This window comes from Salvia splendens, chromosome 11 (assembly GCF_004379255.2).
Source record: "Salvia splendens isolate huo1 chromosome 11, SspV2, whole genome shotgun sequence".
Lineage (NCBI taxonomy): Eukaryota > Viridiplantae > Streptophyta > Magnoliopsida > Lamiales > Lamiaceae > Salvia > Salvia splendens.
Genome location: NC_056042.1, coordinates 8689926 through 8708650, shown reverse-complemented (window position 1 = coordinate 8708650; position 18725 = coordinate 8689926). Strand labels below are relative to the sequence as shown.

Genomic DNA, 18725 nt, shown 5'->3' with positions numbered 1-18725 from the left:
CTGAAGGGATGACCTTGCCCGATAAATTCCTAAGGTGCACGATCATTGACAAGCTTCCTCCCAGTTGGAAGGACTTCAAGAGCTATCTCAAGCACAAGCGAAAGCAGTTGACCCTTGAAGACTTGATCGTGAAGTTGCGCATTGAGGCTGATGTGCGCAAAAGCGACCAAAAGGCTAAGGGCTTCACCCCACTTGAAGCTAAAGCCAATCTGTTGGAGCGGGGCGGTCCCTCCAATAAACGCTCTCGCCCAAATCGTCCAAGTGACAAAGGGAAGGGAAAGCAGCCTACAAAGAAGTTTGAAGGCGATTGCTACAAATGTGGCAAACCGGGCCACTTTGCAAAGGACTACCGCAGCAAGAAAAAGAAGCCGACTGCCCACGTCGTTGAGAAGGAGTTCAAGGACTGGGACGAGAACGACCTCATTGTTGTGGTCACTGAAGAGGTTAACCTTGTTGATAACAAGGGTGGCTGGTACATCGACACTGGCGCTACTGCTCATGTCTGCTCAGATAGGAGCAAGTTTGCCTCCTACACCGCGGTTGAAGGAAGGAAGATCAACATGGGGAATCAAGCATCCTCCGAAATCCTTGGCATCGGAAATGTGATCCTCATGATGACGTCTGGCGTCACAATAACGTTGAAGGATGTGCTGCATGTCCCGGACATCCGCAAGAACCTAGTGTCAGGATCAATACTAGTTAATAAGGGGTTTAAACTTGTATTTGAGTCTGATAGGTTTGCTTTGTATAAGTTTGGAAAATCCATCGGAAAAGGTTATGTAATCGATGGGCTTTTCAAGCTTAGTGTGGCAACCCGCAGTGTTGCAAAGCCCTTGGCTAATAATAATAAAGCGTCTACTTCCTCTTATTTGACTGAGTCTTCAAAATTATGGCATTGTAGATTGAGACATGTAAATTCAAAAGCCATTAAAAGATTAGTGAATTTAGATTTACTAAAGGCTAATGAAGTGGATACCCAAGATAAATGTGAAATTTGTCTTGAAGCAAAAATGACTAAGTTGCCGTTTCACTCAGTTGAACGAAGCACAAAACCCCTTGAATTAATTCACACGGATGTATGTGATTTAAAGATGGTGCAAACTAGAGGTGGTAAAAAGTACTTTATCACTTTCATAGATGATTGCACAAGGTATTGTTACATTTATCTTTTAAGAAATAAAGATGAAGCAATAGAAGCGTTCAAAAATTATAAGAACGAAGTTGAGAATCAACTTGGTTGTAAAATCAAAACGATTCGAAGCGATAGAGGAGGCGAATATGTAGCCACGTTTGAGGAGTTATGCAACGCAGGTGGTATAATTCATCAAACAACTGCTCCATATTCACCACAATCTAACGGTGTTGCAGAACGCAAAAATCGAACTATAAAAGAGATGATGAATGCACTGCTTCTGACTTCAGGATTACCACATAACATGTGGGGGGAAGCTATTTTGACAGCCAAATATTTCTTGAATAAAATCCTTCTCAAAGGAAAAGATGTTACTCCTTATGAGTTGTGGAAGGGAAGGAAGCCATCCTACAAATACCTCAAAGTGTGGGGGTGTTTGGCAAAGGTGATGGTTCCTCCACCCAAAGAAGTTACAATCGGACCTAAAACGGTTTATTGCATCTTCATTGGATATGCACTTAACAGTAGTGCATATCGATTTGTTGTTCACAAGTCTGAAATATCGACTATCACAGTAGGAACAACAATTGAGTCGAGGAATGCTGTATTTCTCGAAAATACATTTCCTTGCAAAGACAAGGAAAAAGTCTCAACCAATTCTAAGACAAGAATTGAAGAAGCCACTAGTTCTAAACCAGTGGAAGAAGAAGCCAGTAGTTCTAAATCAGCGGATGAGAAACCTGAATCGCGCAAGCGTGCAAGGCCCGATCCAAAAGATACAGTACTAAGACGTGGTAATAGAGTCAGAAGACCAAAAACATTTGGTCCTGACTACATTGCTTTCATGTTGGATGAAGAACCAACATCGATAAAAATAGCCTTTGCTGGCCCAGACGGGCTGCATTGGAGAGAAGCTGTTCAAAGCGAAATTGATTCAATTTTGCTAAACCACACTTGGGTGTTGGTAGATCTACCTGAAGGTGCGAAACCTCTAGGTTGCAAATGGGTACTTAAAAGGAAATTTAAGGCCGATGGAACAGTGGATAAGTATAAAGCCCGATTAGTAGTAAAGGGTTTTAAACAAAAGGAATGGCGTGACTTCTTCGATACCTATTCACCCGTAACAAGGATTACATCTATCCGAGTGCTTCTCGCTATTGCTGCATTGCACAATCTTGAGATTCATCAAATGGATGTAAAGACCGCGTTTCTAAATGGTGAACTAGAAGATGAAATATATATGGAACAACCCGAAGGGTTTGTAGTACCTGGACAAGAGAAAAAGGTATGCAAACTCGTAAAGTCCTTATATGGATTAAAACAAGCGCCATTGCAATGGCACTTGAAGTTTGATAATGTGATGTTATCAAATAGGTTTAAAATCAACGAGTGCGACAAATGTGTCTACATCAAGAGCACTAATAACGGCCATGTTATAGTGTGTCTATACGTTGACGATATGTTAATCTTGGGTAGCAACACTCAAGTCATTAACGATACAAAGGCCATGTTAAAGAGAAACTTTGACATGAAAGACATGGGTCTAGCCGATGTAATTCTTGGAATGAAGATTCTAAGAACGTCTGATGGAATCATCTTAACACAATCACATTATGTTGAGAAGATATTGAATAAATTCAAAGCCTATGATGGCGCGCCGGTTAAGACTCCAATTGAACTCGACGTTCACTTGAGCAAAAACAAAGGTGAGCCCATTGCACAAGAAGAGTATGCACGGGTCATCGGGTGCATTATGTACTTGACTAATTGCACTCGACTTGACATTGCTTGTGCCGTGAACAAGTTGAGTCGTTACACGAGCAATCCAAGCAAAGAGCATTGGAGAGCTCTTGTGAGGGTTTTGAGATATTTAAAACATACTCAAAATCTTGGGCTACACTTCTCGAGATACCCCCCGGTACTTGAAGGGTACTGTGATGCGAACTGGATATCCGATAATAGAGACTCACTTTCAACAAGTGGATACGTCTTTACTATTGGGGGTGGTGCTGTATCGTGGAAATCCACAAAACAGACATGTATAGCCCGATCAACAATGGAATCGGAGTTCATTGCCTTAGATAAGGCGGGTGAGGAAGTCGAGTGGCTTAAGAACTTCCTTGAAGATATTCCATGTTGGTCTAAGCCAGTGCCACCAGTGTTGATCCACTGCGATAGCCAAGCGGCTATTGGAAGGGCAAACAATGGCTTCTATAATGGTAAGTCTCGACATATACGTCGACGACATAACATCGTGAGACATTTGATCACAACAGGGGTGATTACAATTGACTATGTGAAGTCAATAGATAATCTAGCGGATCCGCTAACCAAAGGGTTAAACCGTGATCAAATGAATAAGTTGCTACAGGGAATGGGTTTGAAATCCACAAACTAAAGAATTATCATAGTGGTAACCCAACCATGATGACTGGAGATCCCAAGAACTTGGTTCAAAGGGACAACTAAGCTATGAGAGTTCATGAGAAACACTCAACTATATCTATTCCTTAGAGAGCAATAGAGTGTTGGAGAACTTGCCTAGTGGTAAAGGCTAAGTCTATGACTTTTAATGGTTCTTAAAGATCTCAAAGAGATGGAGTTCTCAAAGAGACCAAGTATGGCAAGGTACTTGACTAATAATCACCTATGTAAGTGCGAAGTGTGGTCGCTTCATAAAACACACTTATGAATCCAAAGTGGTGTCCAAGACCGCAATGGACACAAAACGTGAGAACGGATGAGGTTGAGGTGTTTAAGCGTTAACACCATTGTCTCGGTGCACGCCGTGGGGATTAGTTCAAAGCATCGCGCTACTAAGCCGCATGTGTATCCGATGGTGTCGATTATAGATGGTTCAAAGCCAACAACTACCTATCCTTATGTTTATATACCTCTCGAGGGTTGAGCTTGTGTTTGCATGCATATGCATTCAGCTATTTCCACTCATGTGGGGGATTGTAAAAAATCATGGATTAAATATGCCCGGTTCAATGGATTTTGACCAAATAATAACTGTGACGAGACATTTAATTTTGTGAAATTAAATGACATAGCGTCGATCTACATTTTACGTAGATAAATGTAGTATATTCACTTTCTCAAATCCGATTTCTGGTGAGTGAGAAATAGTGGATTAAAGTTGAGCATAATTAGCTTTTAATTAAAGCTTGGAGTTGGAGCTTAGGGAATAATTAACTAGTGTTAATTATCTCACTTTGGAGGATTAACACATATTTTAATGTGTTTAAATTAAGTGACTTTATGTTACTTAATAATTATAGTGGACCAAGATGGGTGAAAGAGCCCACACTCGCGCACACACGCGCGCGCCGCCGCCTGCCCGAGCCCGAGCTCGTGCTCGCGCTCGCGTTCGCAGGCCTCTGGCCTCGGGCCCGGGCCCGGGTCCGATCTCGATCCCGATCCCGATCTCGATCTCGGTCTTGATCTTGGACTTGGATCTTTGCAATTGGTCTTTGGGTGGTCTTTGGGCTTGGTGCTTGGCCCAAACTAATCTTTTTAGACCACCGCCGAGTCAGCAATCCAAGTGGCTTGACACATCGTCAAGCGAGGCACAGTCACGGCTACCACATAAGAATTCCACATGCTCCACACGCGAAAGGCACACTCCTGCATTAGACACACAAACTAGCATTCTCTGCATTCATAAGCTCTCTCCCTCTCTCTGCATTGTCTTTCTGTCGAAGCTCTGCCCTCTCCTCCATCCAGTTCGCCGAAGCTCTGCTGATAGCGGTGCTGCTTCACCAGAGACGTAGCCGTTTTACCTTTGGGGACGACACGCCAAACCGAGAGCACTACCGGGGCGTATCTCGTCTTGCGGGAAGATGCCTCCTCAACTCGGCTAAACTTTGTTCACGGTTTATTGTTTTTTTTCGTTGTAATTTCAGCTTCAGTTTCTCCATCTGTATTCTTTCCTTTTGAGTTGTATTACGCCCTGTTTATATCTTGTAATCTCCAGAAACCCAACAATTCCCGCCGTGGCAACATACACTCCAATATACAATCAACTGATAAAATAATGTGATTGTGGCTTGGGAGTGTCCACTATTGTTGTGGACACTTCTTTTGTATCTGTAGATAAAAAGAAGTGGCTTATCCACCAAAGTGTCCACATCATTGTGGACACTCTTAGACCAGTTTTTTAAGAGCATAAATTGGCATCGTCTTCCATGCTCTACAACTAGCTACAAGGTGTTGAATAGTAAGTAAATATTGGTGAGACTGAGATCAGTAAGTTGAAACATTCCTAATTATAGTGAAACTCTCAACATACATTTATATACATGCAAAATGATGAACATGACACGAATCCGTTAAGAAAACTCCAAACACGAACAAGAACACGACCCGCTACCCCCAGACACGAACATGACACGAATCCATTAACGACACGAACAACTTCGGGTCAACACGACACAATAACAACACATATATGACACGACACAATAACGACACTATAATAATACGACCTGATAACACGATAAGAACCTCATAACACAATATGATTAAAAACTTAAAATCTAGGTACACAATCTGATTTAAAATCAAGCAAACAACAAAGAAAAAATCCATCATTCCACAAACACGACACGAACACGAACACGAACCTAATTTAAATTTTAAAATAGATAAAAATTAATAATATTATACTCCCCCAGTCCCCCAAATATTGTCCCACTTTAATCCGACACGGGTTTTAAGAAATATAATGAAAAGTGAGTTGAAAAAGTTAGTGGAATGTGAGTCCTATTTTTATATATTAGTTTTATAATAAAATGTGAGTGCGAATGAGTTAGTGGAATATGTGGTCCACTACCAAAAATGGTAAAAAGTGAAATGAGACAAATTTTGTGGGACGGACGAAAATGAAAATATGGGACAAACTTTCAGGGACGGAGGGAGTAATGTATTAATATTATTTCTTAACCTGTAACACGAACACGAACCCAATAAACTTTGACACATACTCATTATTTTCGTGCGGGTTCGTATCGTGCCAAAAATTGTCAACCCTACTGCTACGTAATAAGAAAAGATATACAAAATCAATTCGCCTTCATTTTACTCTGATATTTAGCTTGATCCATACTTTTAATATAGTGATAGAGCAGGAAACTAAATTCTCATAAATGTATAAAGTTTATTATTTTGAGTCAATTAACATAAATAAATGTACACACTTTGGGATTGCTTGTGCTGGATATATATACATATCTTATCCGTAGCGATTTTTAGAATTGTAATCAAGAATTAGATTTATTATTATTAATTGTTTTCTAATATGTTATTGCAAACAAAGAAAACTTTGGCGTCAAAATTAGATTAATAGCAATTTAGTGGTGCATTAAATTTTAGAATAAAGCTATGCGGCCACGTTATGGCCAGCCATAAATTAATTAAATAACAAAAAAATTGATTTTTTTCAAATTTTTGGTTTAATACTATTTGATTTTACTTTTATATCATATTCATTATATGTTGCTCAACATGTTAGTGTTGCTCTTTCGTAGTTTTTGCTCAACTTATTACTACTATCATTTCTTGATTGTTGCTCAACGTATACAGTAATTCGTGATATTAATGTGTTTTACGTAATGGAATTCAAAGATAAGTATCAACTCACAAGTCTATTCAAACACATATAAGTTTATATCGGTAATTCTAATTTTTTTATATATATAAATGGACTAAATTAACTCTTTATGGCCGACCAAATTATGACTATTTAGCATCACCCTAAATTTTATACTTGGAGTTCAATAACCCAGCCCAAAATTCGAAAAAGGTTAAGAAAAATAAAGCGTTGACCTAATAAAAGGTTAAAATCAATATGAAGGAACCAAACCAGTCTGTCATTCTGTTGCCACGTGCGTCCCTCGCTCACGTCACGTGCGTCCCTCGCTCACGTCACGTGCTCCAGCTCCTCTCTCTCTCTCTCTACACACAGACAACCACGCCTGCGCCTGCGCCTGCGCCTGCACCTCTACATTATCGCACCAATCGCTGCTGGAATCTTTTCCCCCCTTTGAAAAATAAATTATCACATCCATCATTTCTACGATGTGAACAAAAACCGCGATGCATCGGCCCCCGAGCAGCGGACAAAGCAGCCCTCAATCGCCGCCCTCCTCTCCCCCGCTCAGCCGCTCCCCGCGCTACCGCCCCCGCAGCTCCAAATCCGCCCGCCCGCCGCCCAAGACGCTCGCGCAGCGCCTCCTCTGGATCTTCCTCTTCTGCCTCCTCAAGCGCCAGGGGATTCTCATCTTCGCGCCTATTCTCTACATCGCCGTTATGCTCTTCTACATGGGGACTGTCTCCTTCGACGTTGTCCCGGTCATCACTCACAGGCCTCCCCCGGGCTCCGTCTACCGCAGCCGCCAGTTATATCGTAAGCTCCTCCCCCAAATGGACTCCGATAATTCCTCGGCAGATGCGGTCAGTTCTAAAATTAAATGCTCAAGTGTTTAGTTAATTATGATTTGAATTATGAGTGAGTTTACATTCTCTAATTGATTTCAACACCTCACACCAGTGAACAGTTTATTTTATCTGCTGATTGTTGCTATATGTTAACGATATTGCTATATAGCGTTGAGATTGGGGAATTCGACGGTGTTTCACATTAGTATAGCTTTGCTAATTGGCCAATTAATTTGTTGCTTGCACTCTAGAGCTGCTGATCTAAAAATTGGAAAAGCACAGGCTACTTTGGAAGAATATCATCCGCTAGCAATGTGTTTTTAGGAGTAGTGATGTAGGACAGCCGGTATGTTTAAGAGACTCCAGATTGAGGCTTTGAAGCTTACATTTGGCTGTGCACTGGACACAAGTTCATATTCTGAAAGGGCTTTCGCTGTTCTAATCAGTAAAAAGGACAGTAGTACTTTCTAGTAGATTCATGTTGTTCATTCCATTTTATAGGCTTTCGTCTGTATACTTGTCTTTATATGGATGCACACAAACTGAATCGGTGAGAGAAATACTGAAGCTGATGATTAAATGAAAGTTTTGAATCTTTTATTTCTCTCATGCTGAATACAGATATCAACTATATGGAAACATTCGTATAAAGTTGGTGAATGGAGACCATGTATCAACAAGTCGTCTGAAGGTATGGAACTATCTCAAGCAAGATTTATAAGTTCAATTCTTTTTATTAATTTGCACATAATCAGACATTCAGCATAAATGATAGGTAGCAGCATATTGCTCACATTTCGGCAATTCAGATTAGTATTTACCTAAAAGTAATGCTGAATTTGATAAACTCACGGAAGCTGTGGCATTTTATGCGCCACAACTCTTTGCCACATTATGCATCTGGAGATTTCCAAAGCTCATTTTTTGTGTGGTATAAGTATAATTAACTAAACGTATGTAACGTATATATTGAACATTAGCTCAGGTTCATCTAATAATTTTTGCTCCTAATAATCATGGATTATACTTAAAAATGCATGAATGGACTGATAATTAGCAGGAATGTTTAGTGGTAGCCATCTTCCAGGGCACACTATTAGTGATTTCTGAAATGGCAATGTGCTTGAATAAAATCATGGGTATTGATTCTTAATCTTGATAAGATAGGAAAAGCTTGTTAGTTTTCAATTATTGGTACTTCCATCACATTATGCATCTGAATTGTGGTATCACTTTCTTTCCCTTGTGAGTGCTTGGGATGTAAAAGGAGTGGTTCACTGTTGCTGGCGAGATCACTTAGTTTTATGCATCTATCTAAAGTATAATATCCAGATGGATGTTGGGTACAGAAATAAAAATAACATTGCTTGTCTGACCATAATTGTCATTCCTATTAATGGGTCCAAATAACAATGTGACTGCTAGTGTGATTAGTTAGTTTTATGAATGTGACAACACTGGTATATCCTTCATCTGCTTTATCGCCACTTTCCACATTTTATCTATAACTAATATCATGGCCCATAATTCTTGGTTCATTTTTACTCAAAATAGCTGTTCACCGATGAAGTAACTTATGCGTTTGGTCTTCAGGACTAATTAAAACTTCACAGTGTAATTTTTTCCTCCACCTACCCAAAGGCCAAAACCCAAAATATAAAATAAAATTAAAATTAAACAATGAAATCACTGTCTATTATTCTCTCTATTGATAAGTGACTCTGCATCAGTTTGTTTGGCATAGATTCTTTTCTCCTGCATCTATGTGTCCTGTTGACTTCTTTTAACTTCATAACTTTGTGGTACCATAATTGTTTGCTTATCTTCCTTATGGTTGAGGACCTTGAGGTTCAGCTGAGAATATCTGAATTTTACAATAAATCTTTGGCCACCGCAGGCTTACCCGAGTCAAATGGATTTATATTTGTTGAGGCCAATGGTGGTCTAAATCAACAGAGAACATCGGTACTTTTTTATTTTTGTTTCTTGTTTATATTTTATGGTGAGTTTTTACTGTCGGCTTAGCAGCACTCGCTATCATTTTCTTGATGCTTCCAGATATGCAATGCTGTTGCTGTGGCTGGCTACCTTAACGCAACTCTTGTGATTCCAAACTTTCATTATCACAGTATCTGGAGGGATCCGAGGTGAGTAAAACAGTCATCAACAATATCTGGCTAATTTGTTAACTAAAATAATTTCTTTTGTTTCTATCATACTGATGCAAATATGAAATTTATGTTTCTATGATCTGTACCTTAACATATGCATGTTCATTCATTTATTTCTAAGTAATTATTTGGTTTGATTGGTGCTACTGATGATTATTGGGAAACACAATTAATAACACAATCCCACAGTTCAAAACTTTGGACACGAGTTTAAGAAATCTAGTGTTATCAGTATTGTGAGTGGAGAAAGGTCCACTTTAAGTGTTGTTTGTATTATGAGTGGAGACATGGAAATTGGCCTACATTAGGGGTATTGTTATGTGAAATTATTGTAAACAAGTTGCGATAGTAAGGCTATTATTGCAACAATTTGTGATGTGGTAGTGTGCAAAAAAGAAAGAAGAAAATGCACATGATTTTATGGGACGGACAAAAAAGAAACTCAGACACGTTTTTATGTGACGTAGCCGTAGATAGGGAGTATGAAATTTCTTTTTTTCATTGCATATACTGAGTAAGTTACCATTGCTTTTAGTTTTGTAAAGACATGATATGTCTTGTGTACACTTTCATTCAGGCCCCACTTCCTGTGATTTTGTAAGAGATTCCAAACAAATAAATAAAGCACAGCGCTGATGTTTAAAGTTATATCAGATCTCCCTTAACATTCGACAACTAGGCTTAAGTTGCCTTATGATACTTTACATAACCTAGGATGTCTTAGCTCATGGTTTTTCAATACCAAGTTCCATTAAGGCACTGATTTCTGGGCTGAATTACTGAGTGGTTAAGCTTTTTTCAATGTAAAGGTGCAAAAGGCATGACCTTTTGAGTTATATTTAGGTCACAAAATAAATGGGTGCACTATTCTCCACCTATGATTCAAGCAGCATGTTTCATTTATGTGAGGTGTGTACAACAATGTTTCTAAAGTAAGCATTGCTTCAATTACATTTTCTCTTTTTAAACATAACTTCAGCCTCTATCATGTGATTAGTAAAATGTGTAGCTAAGTGTCTGAATGACTATTTGCATAGTGTTATATTGAGCTTTTGAGTATGTAGACTCTTAATTTTGATTAATAAAGTACATTTTTCAGAGAGGTATGCAATTGTACTTAGACCACGTTGGCAATTAATCATTTTCATCATGTTGTCTTTCGCCATAGTTGAAATGCTTTTTTCAATACATGGATGACATATTTTCATTCCAGAGAGCGAAAGTCTAATACTGCTGTTCTATATCCAGTAAATTTGGTGACATATATGATGAAGAATTCTTCATTAAAACCCTTGAAAATGATGTTCGGATAGTTGGAACAATTCCGGGGAACATAATGGAGCGATTTGACCATAACATGAGCAACGTGTACAACTTCAAGATAAAAGCCTGGTCGCCTATCAAATACTATACAGATATAGTTCTTCCAAAGCTACTTGAAGAAACGTGAGTTTCCTCTTGCTTGTGTTCATTTCTTTTAATTCTTAGTCAGTCTCCATCACACACCCTTCTTAATGGTTTGGTACAATTTGTTTTGATGCCTATCGTGTGATTAATGGATCTTCATAAATACCCATTTAAAGAAGTTACTTTGTCATTATGGAGGTTGCTACTGCTTTCTATGTGATATTATGCTCATACAAGTGCGTGGAACTCTATTGCTGCAGTACTTAACCTGCAAATTACATGAAGGATCATTTTTCTATTAAATTTAAGTTTTAAAACACATGCTTTAATAATGAGTCATTGTAATGGCTTTCTGAATCTGAATAACTGTAGAGGTTAGTTGAAATTTATTTTCATACAGCCATACATTATTCTTGTTAGATGATTTTCCCTTTCTCTGTTCTAAATTCACTTGTTTATTGGAAGTAGATATTCAATAGGAATCACATTTTCTGTACTGTACATATTAAGTTTCTCATTTCGTGTATTCCTATTCACTTCTGATGTATAAAAAGTTCAAACTATTCTTCAGTCTCAAAGTTGTAACCATTGAAATTGACCATCTCAGGATTATAAGGATTTCTCCTTTTGCAAATCGATTGTCATTTGATGCTCCACCAGCTGTACAACGACTCAGATGTTTGGCAAATTATGAAGCTCTAAGGTTTTCAGACCCAATATCAAGTTTGGGTCAAACTTTGGTTACAAGGATGAAAAGGCTAAGTGTAAATAATGGTGGCAAATATATCTCTGTGCATCTTCGCTTTGAGGAGGTTAGTTAGGATGTGATGAGATTTCATTTGCCTGCAAATGTTGGAATAAAGATTTCATCGCTGATTATATCTTCTATAGGACATGGTTGCATTTTCTTGTTGTGTATATGATGGTGGAGACCAAGAAAAACTAGACATGGATGCTGCTAGGGAAAGAGGTTGGAAGGGAAAATTTACTAAACGTGGCAAAGTCATTCGGCCTGGAGCCATCAGATTAAATGGGAAATGTCCATTAACACCTTTAGAGGTACTATATCATACTACTATAAGTTTTTATATTCTGAATTATCAATTTTCAACTATATAATACTCCCTCCGTCCCATAAGAATTAACACTCTTTCCACTTCGGTACGGCCCATAAAAATATTCTACTTCAATTTATGGTAACTCTTTTCTCTCTAATGAGGTGGGTCCCATTTTCCACTAGCAATACTCCAATAACTTTTTGTTCCTATCTCTCTCCTACTTTACCAATTGGGCATTAAACCCATGCTGTCCCAAAAGTGTCAATTTTTATGGGATGGAGGGAGTATATATCCACATATTCTGAAGTTTGACTTTGAAATAAACCACTTCTTTTTCTCCCCCTTTCATGGGGCATACTTTCATCATAAATTTGTTCACGTAGCCTAGAAGTATAGTAGCACAGTGTGGTGATCCTATGAGCAAAGGTTCATCTGTTGTTGAACTTCATGGATTTAATAGACAGTGTGCAGAGTACTGTGATTTCATGGATATTGTCACTGACGTGCAGTTGGAAAATTCTGAAGAAAATATAAATATTAAATTTGATCCATGTCTTCGCTGTTCTAAAACCTGCTTTTGGTTTCTTCTCTCTTTTGAAACTTGCTTTTGCATTTCTGAGTAAAAAAAACCAAATAAATGAGTGTTGCATAATCTTATAACAACTTATATCGTTATCTCCTACTGTTGTTTTATTGATCAGGTAGGTTTGATGCTCAGGGGAATGGGCTTTCACAAAAGTACATCAATCTATTTGGCATCTGGAAAGATATATGATTCTGAGAGGTACATGGCCCCTTTATTGGAAATGTTTCCATTACTACAAACAAAAGAAATGCTGGCATCTGCCGAGGAACTAGCTCCATTCCAGGTGTGAATAAAGAACTACTTACTTTTCTGTGATTTTTTTCTTCGGATCTTTTGTGGCATTTCAATTCTTGTTCACATGTTATGTGTTTTGACTCCATTACTTATTTCCAGAATTACTCATCCAGATTGGCTGCTATAGACTACACTGTTTGTCTTCATAGTGAAGTCTTTGTAACAACTCAAGGAGGAAATTTCCCTCAGTTTCTTTTGGGGCACAGAAGATATTTGTATGGTGGTCACTCCAGGACAATAAGGCCTGACAAGCGGAAGTTAGCACTATTATTTGATAATCTAAATAACGGGTAATGCATTTTTCCTGTCAATTATTTGTGCAATTTTTTGGAACATGCGGAGTGTTTGGGCTGGTTGTGCAATCACTAAGAAATTTAAATTATCCAGTCTGTCAAGTTTTACATAATGAAATCTTAAGGACCATAAACTAGTTATGAATTGGTTTACACTTACCCTAGGATTAGAATCTGTTTTCTAGAAAATTCATTACATGAGCAGATGAAACCGAGTTTAACTTAGCCGCACCTGTGAGCTTACTGCTGTTTTTTACTTGTCCTCAGTTTCCATTGATGACTTGAGTTTGCGTTTATGGTTTTTTCTCCGCCCTTTTTTACCTCCCTTTTTGCTGTAAAGATCAAGGGCAAGGTTCCAATGTTTTTATCATAGATAAAAAGACTTGCCTCTCACCTTTCATTTATTTCCTAAGTACTCGTCTCAATTGATTTATTATGTTTTCTCTCTTGAACATGCCCAATATAACTTGATTTCTCTTGGATGGTTTCCCAGGTGGAAAAGCTTCAAGCGTCAAATGCTAAACATTCGAAGTCATAGTGACTCGAAAGGTATTGAGCTCAAGAGGCCGAATGACTCGATATATTCAGTTCCATGTCCAGATTGCATGTGCAGAGTGAACAAGACCGAGGATTCAAGATCATCATCATCTCCAACGTAAGGGGTCCTTCTGCTAACCAAATATCTCGATACTGATTCTTTGATTCCCCCCCCCCCCCCGGGAGAGGGCGCAACTCTGCTTGTCCAGATTGTGGATAGTGATTTGTAGGAAGCATATGATCGTTAGCCCGGGTATTCATCTGCATATTTTGTGCAAGATGCTAAGAGTAGGTATAACCCCAACCCTATAACTTACTGGAACAGCACACGAAAAGTCGCCCTGCGTCAAATTTTCGTCTTAGCTACTGCATCATCTGACTCATTGTGAATCAATCGACTCAAGAAGCTCCAGCAAAAGATTGTTTGTAGAAGAAGCTTGGACGAACATGTCCATGTCTGTACTGTACATTAGTGATTTCAAGTGTACAACACCCTAGAGCAGGATCAATTCATTCAAATTGTTCCAAATTGTAAAATATATTTCATTTCATCCATCCCCTTGACATATATTCTTCTCCATGTATCAATGCAGGGGAGAAAAAAAGAAAGAATAGTAAAAACAAAACAGATGATTTGCAAGTGTTGTAAGAAAACAGATCAAATGTTGTGCAGTGTTCTTGATACTGTTGTCCAGTGTCTGGTTTCAGTTAATGTGTCGCTTTCTTTCTTCAGATTCTGTCTAGATTTTATATTCGAGTAAAAAACACAAGATTTGGATGGTTTTGTATTGGCTAAGTTGCACCAAGTTAAATTAGTTTTCAACTTCAACATTACTGCAAAAACCAAAGTTCCATATGAAACATGTTTGTTGTCCTCACTACCATCAGTTTTTTGTCGGAAGAAACTCGAAAAACTGATTAGGAACTAATTTAGTTGAAGCATGAACATCGTCCATCTCTTCCTTCGTCGTCCCCAAACCATTGCGGCTCAAGGGAAAGAGCTCAAGCGTTGGATTTTCAGCGATCCTGTATTCGAAATCATCGTTCTTCAGACCATTTTCTTGAATAACTTTATTGTTGGGAGAAGAAGACAAATCCAACTTAGCTCTACAGCTTGTTTCTCTACTATATGCTGTTACACACTGTTGCCGCAATTCAAGTTGTGCCTCTCCTCCATAATAGTACTACAAAAAAGAAGAAAGAGTTAAAAAGTGGTTTTTTTTTATTATATTCCTGTATAGCATTTCTATATAATGCATGTTTAATAATAACACTATCAAGATAAAGAAAAGGAACATAGTATTGCAGCTAGTTTATTTTTAATCTGATAAGAAAGTAAATGAAGATGCACTGTGTCCAAGATGTTTGAATCTTTTGATGACAACAGAAAGCATGACATTGTGCAGCTTTTGGGGCTCATTCTTTCTCCATCATACAAAAGGGTAGTATGGTTTGGCATTCAAGCTTGTGACCTTCATGCTGCCATGTTAATCTATGCTTCAGCTAATTAAATACAGTATGTCTCCTAAGTCAAATATTATCGACTTTTGTGCACACTTATTACTAAATAATTTTGCAATATATATACACTACCTTTGAAGCTCTGCTGCTGCAATTAGACATTGTAGCCACTTTCTTAGGATGCTCCATTTCCAAGTATTTCCTGCCTAATTCTGCAAGGTCAAATCACCCATATATCTTCAGAATATCATCACTTTTATTTTATTAAGATAATAATAATAATAATAATAATAATAATAATAATAATAATAATAATAATAATAATAATAATAATAATAATAATAATAATAATAATAATAATAATAATAATAATACGTGCAAACCAAAACATATTTGACTTTATTTGTGTAGGGGTCTAGTAATGTTCAATCTATTTTTGTATTTGGAAAATCTTAATTGCTAAACATTTGCTACTGTGCCATCAACATCATAAACATTCACCCACCAACTGCCTTCAAGGACGTTAAAGTTTTAAAATAACTATTTGTCCCAACATGCATACTACTATAAAGATCATTTTCTACAATTTGTGGTGGGTCTGCTATATCCTTAAATACCTAGTGTATTTAGTTCATAAGATAAAATTCTACGACTCAATCCTAGATAGATAATCACATGATAATTAGTCATAGCCAACTTCATCGATCTAAAATGATCTCACAACTTAATCCTAGATTATATTTTGGTACCTAGGAAGCCAAACATTTTCTTTCTTGGGTTGTCCCATTAGAAATGAAAACTAACACTTTTTTTTTTCTCTCTATTACTTTACTCCGTATTCATTAACTCATAAAATAAGACTACATAATAATAATAAAAGAAAAAACCTGATTGTGGGATGTGATTGTCTTTGGCAGCTAAGAGCTCGAGCTGGCGTCGTTTCTTCTGCCTGTCTCTGGCTTTGTGGTTTTGAAACCAATAAAACACGTTCTTTCCTTCGATCTTGCCGAACCGCCGGAGCTTGGCCGCAATCTGCTGGATTTGCTCAGCGGAGGGGGTTCGCGTACCGCGGCGATACATGTCTTCAAGCGCCTGCAGTTGCTCGGGCGTTGGGCTCCATCTGGAGCTCAGCAGCGCCGCCCCTCTATTCATCTCATGACCTAAAATGATTGTAATGAATAATCTCGCAAAACTTAATAATTGTATAAATAAATAAAGAATAGAATTACTCCATGAGTTGAGTTTAGGAAAGCCGAAGTGAGAAGGGAATGGGCGAGGAGGCATCAGAGGCCGAAGCGCCCGGGGATCATCGCTGGACGATGCCATTGTGTTTGTGTATTCTGTTTCTACAGATAGAGGAAGAGTTATAGTAAATACAAGAGAAAGAGAAGAGAAATACTCCTATCTACTTGTGTTTTACTATTGGGGTTTTATATATATATATATACAATAAATGAGGTTGAGTAGGGCATGATGTATGGTATGGAATGGAATGGGGATGTATGAGTGTGATTGTTTTGACGTTTCACATTCGAAGGTGAAAGGGACAAAAGGGAGGCAGAGAGAAACTGAACACAAAGATGGATGATGTGAAATTCTGGGATATTTTTTTATGGTAAAAGTGACGTGACAATCATCACCTTATGACCACCACTGTCTCATTCGGATATCAACTAGTATTTTCTATTTTAATGTAAATCAACCACATATAGGTATAATTACATTACGAATATATATTCTTATTTCTCATTTTTCAAACTTGGAAACTAAATCTTATACCGTAATTAACAGACTTCCTACGTCCATCATTCAAGGTCTCACTTGGACTCACTTGATATAGGGTCTAAAATTCTAAAGGAAAGTTGGTAGTTAAAGTTATATACTTCATCTATTCTATATTATGTATCCTAATTTTCTGATTTGGTCCATCCATCGTTAACTGTTCATTTTATTATTACTATATTTGGTAGTGGATCTCATATTCTACTAATTCATTTTACTCACATTTTATAATAATAATAATATATAAATAGGATATATCATTACCTTTTTCAACTTATTTTTATTTACATTTCTAAAAACTCGTACCGGATCAAAGTGAGACACATATTGTGTTAAACAAGGGAAGATTGAGGAGTATCAATTATGCTAAACAAGGGAAGATTGAGGAGTATCAATCACCAATGATACTGCAGAAATCATGGAATAGAATTAGAGGAGTAGATTGATAGCATTAATAGTATTCCATATATGAATATTGTATGACACCTATAAAAAGGGGAAGCATATGTAGAACATGATCATCAAGGAATATACAATAAACACTTATTCTTCTCTATTTTTCCTAACCATGCCCGATATCCATTTGAAGATGGTATCAGAGCAGGGGTGAGACTCAGAGTAGTCTCATCACTGTCTCGGACCAATCCCGAACCCTTCGACTAAAACCCGGCAGATCCTGCCAAAACCCCAAACCATGTCAGAAAGCAATGAACCACCAAAGCCATCAGAAACAGAGCAATTTGCTCGAATGTTTGTCGAATTCATGCGCACAAGTATTGCGCACAGCCAGAGAGAAATAGTTACCACGGATGCCTCACCAAACCAAAAATTTGAACCCCACAGAATCGATTCATCACCGTTAGTTATCGGAGAAAAACTAAACGGCGAAAACTACTCCACATGGGCCGTCGTCATGAAGGCGGCAGTCAGCGGAAGGGGATTGATATCTCACCTCACGGGAGTTCCAATTCCCCCCGCAAGGACCGAGATGGCAGCAGGCAGACCACTGCGTTTTTACGTGGTCGATCCAAAATGTCGAACAAAAATTAGTCAGCCGTCTGACTCAGTATCCAACGGCGAAAGATAAATGGACGAGTTTGGAGATCACATATTCAAGCGAAGGAGACAAGATTCAAGTGTACGACCTGTACGCAAAGGCAATAACGTTAAAATAGAAGGAAGAATCCCTGGAGGATATATGGACGACGTTGAATGATCTATGGATCTCCATTGATAGGAGACAACCAAATCGGATGAAATACACCGAAGACATTGAGATTTACAACCAAGAGAAACAAGAACAAAGGCTGTTCCAATTGCTCGTAGCCATAAGCGGCAAATATGAAGGCATAAAGAAAGAGATATTGAGGCAAGAACCACTTCCCTCAGTGGAGGCCGCATATGCTGCCCTCCGGCGAGAAGACGCCAGATCCGCAGTCCTACAGATCGGAGACTCCGGCGCACAGGGGATTGGGGCCGGGTTGGCAGTAACCCAGTCGTGGAAAACCCCGGCAGCACACCGCAACCCCCCTCAACGAAGCGGCGAGAATGGCGGAAATTGGA

The 18725-nt window shown here is 38.3% G+C and overlaps 2 protein-coding genes across 6 annotated transcripts; one reads left to right on the top strand and one right to left on the bottom strand.

The window, feature by feature from the left end:
- Positions 1-6905: 6905 nt before the first annotated feature.
- Positions 6906-14631, top strand: LOC121754093 (protein ESMERALDA 1-like). Of its 5 annotated transcripts, none has more exons than XM_042149438.1 (10): positions 6969-7541; positions 8195-8264; positions 9471-9538; positions 9632-9720; positions 10993-11190; positions 11759-11963; positions 12043-12210; positions 12911-13078; positions 13189-13379; positions 13876-14631. In XM_042149438.1, the coding sequence occupies exons 1-10, from the start codon at positions 6984-6986 to the stop codon at positions 14039-14041; spliced, it is 1881 nt and encodes a 626-aa protein (XP_042005372.1). In that variant the 5' UTR covers positions 6969-6983; the 3' UTR covers positions 14042-14631. The 5 variants fall into 5 exon arrangements, 3 of the variants coding, with proteins under 3 accessions (XP_042005374.1, XP_042005372.1, XP_042005373.1); XM_042149439.1 differs by having other exon boundaries at positions 7112-7588; XR_006040540.1 differs by lacking the exon at positions 13876-14631 and having other exon boundaries at positions 6906-7541; positions 12928-13078; positions 13203-13334.
- Positions 14632-14731: 100 nt separating this feature from the next.
- LOC121755132 (WUSCHEL-related homeobox 5-like) lies at positions 14732-16768 on the bottom strand. The gene is made up of 4 exons (XM_042150417.1): positions 16610-16768; positions 16268-16540; positions 15513-15592; positions 14732-15103 (listed from the first exon to the last, which is right to left on the bottom strand). The coding sequence occupies exons 1-4, from the start codon at positions 16704-16706 to the stop codon at positions 14804-14806; spliced, it is 750 nt and encodes a 249-aa protein (XP_042006351.1). The 5' UTR covers positions 16707-16768; the 3' UTR covers positions 14732-14803.
- Between the last annotated feature and the right edge of the window lie 1957 nt (positions 16769-18725).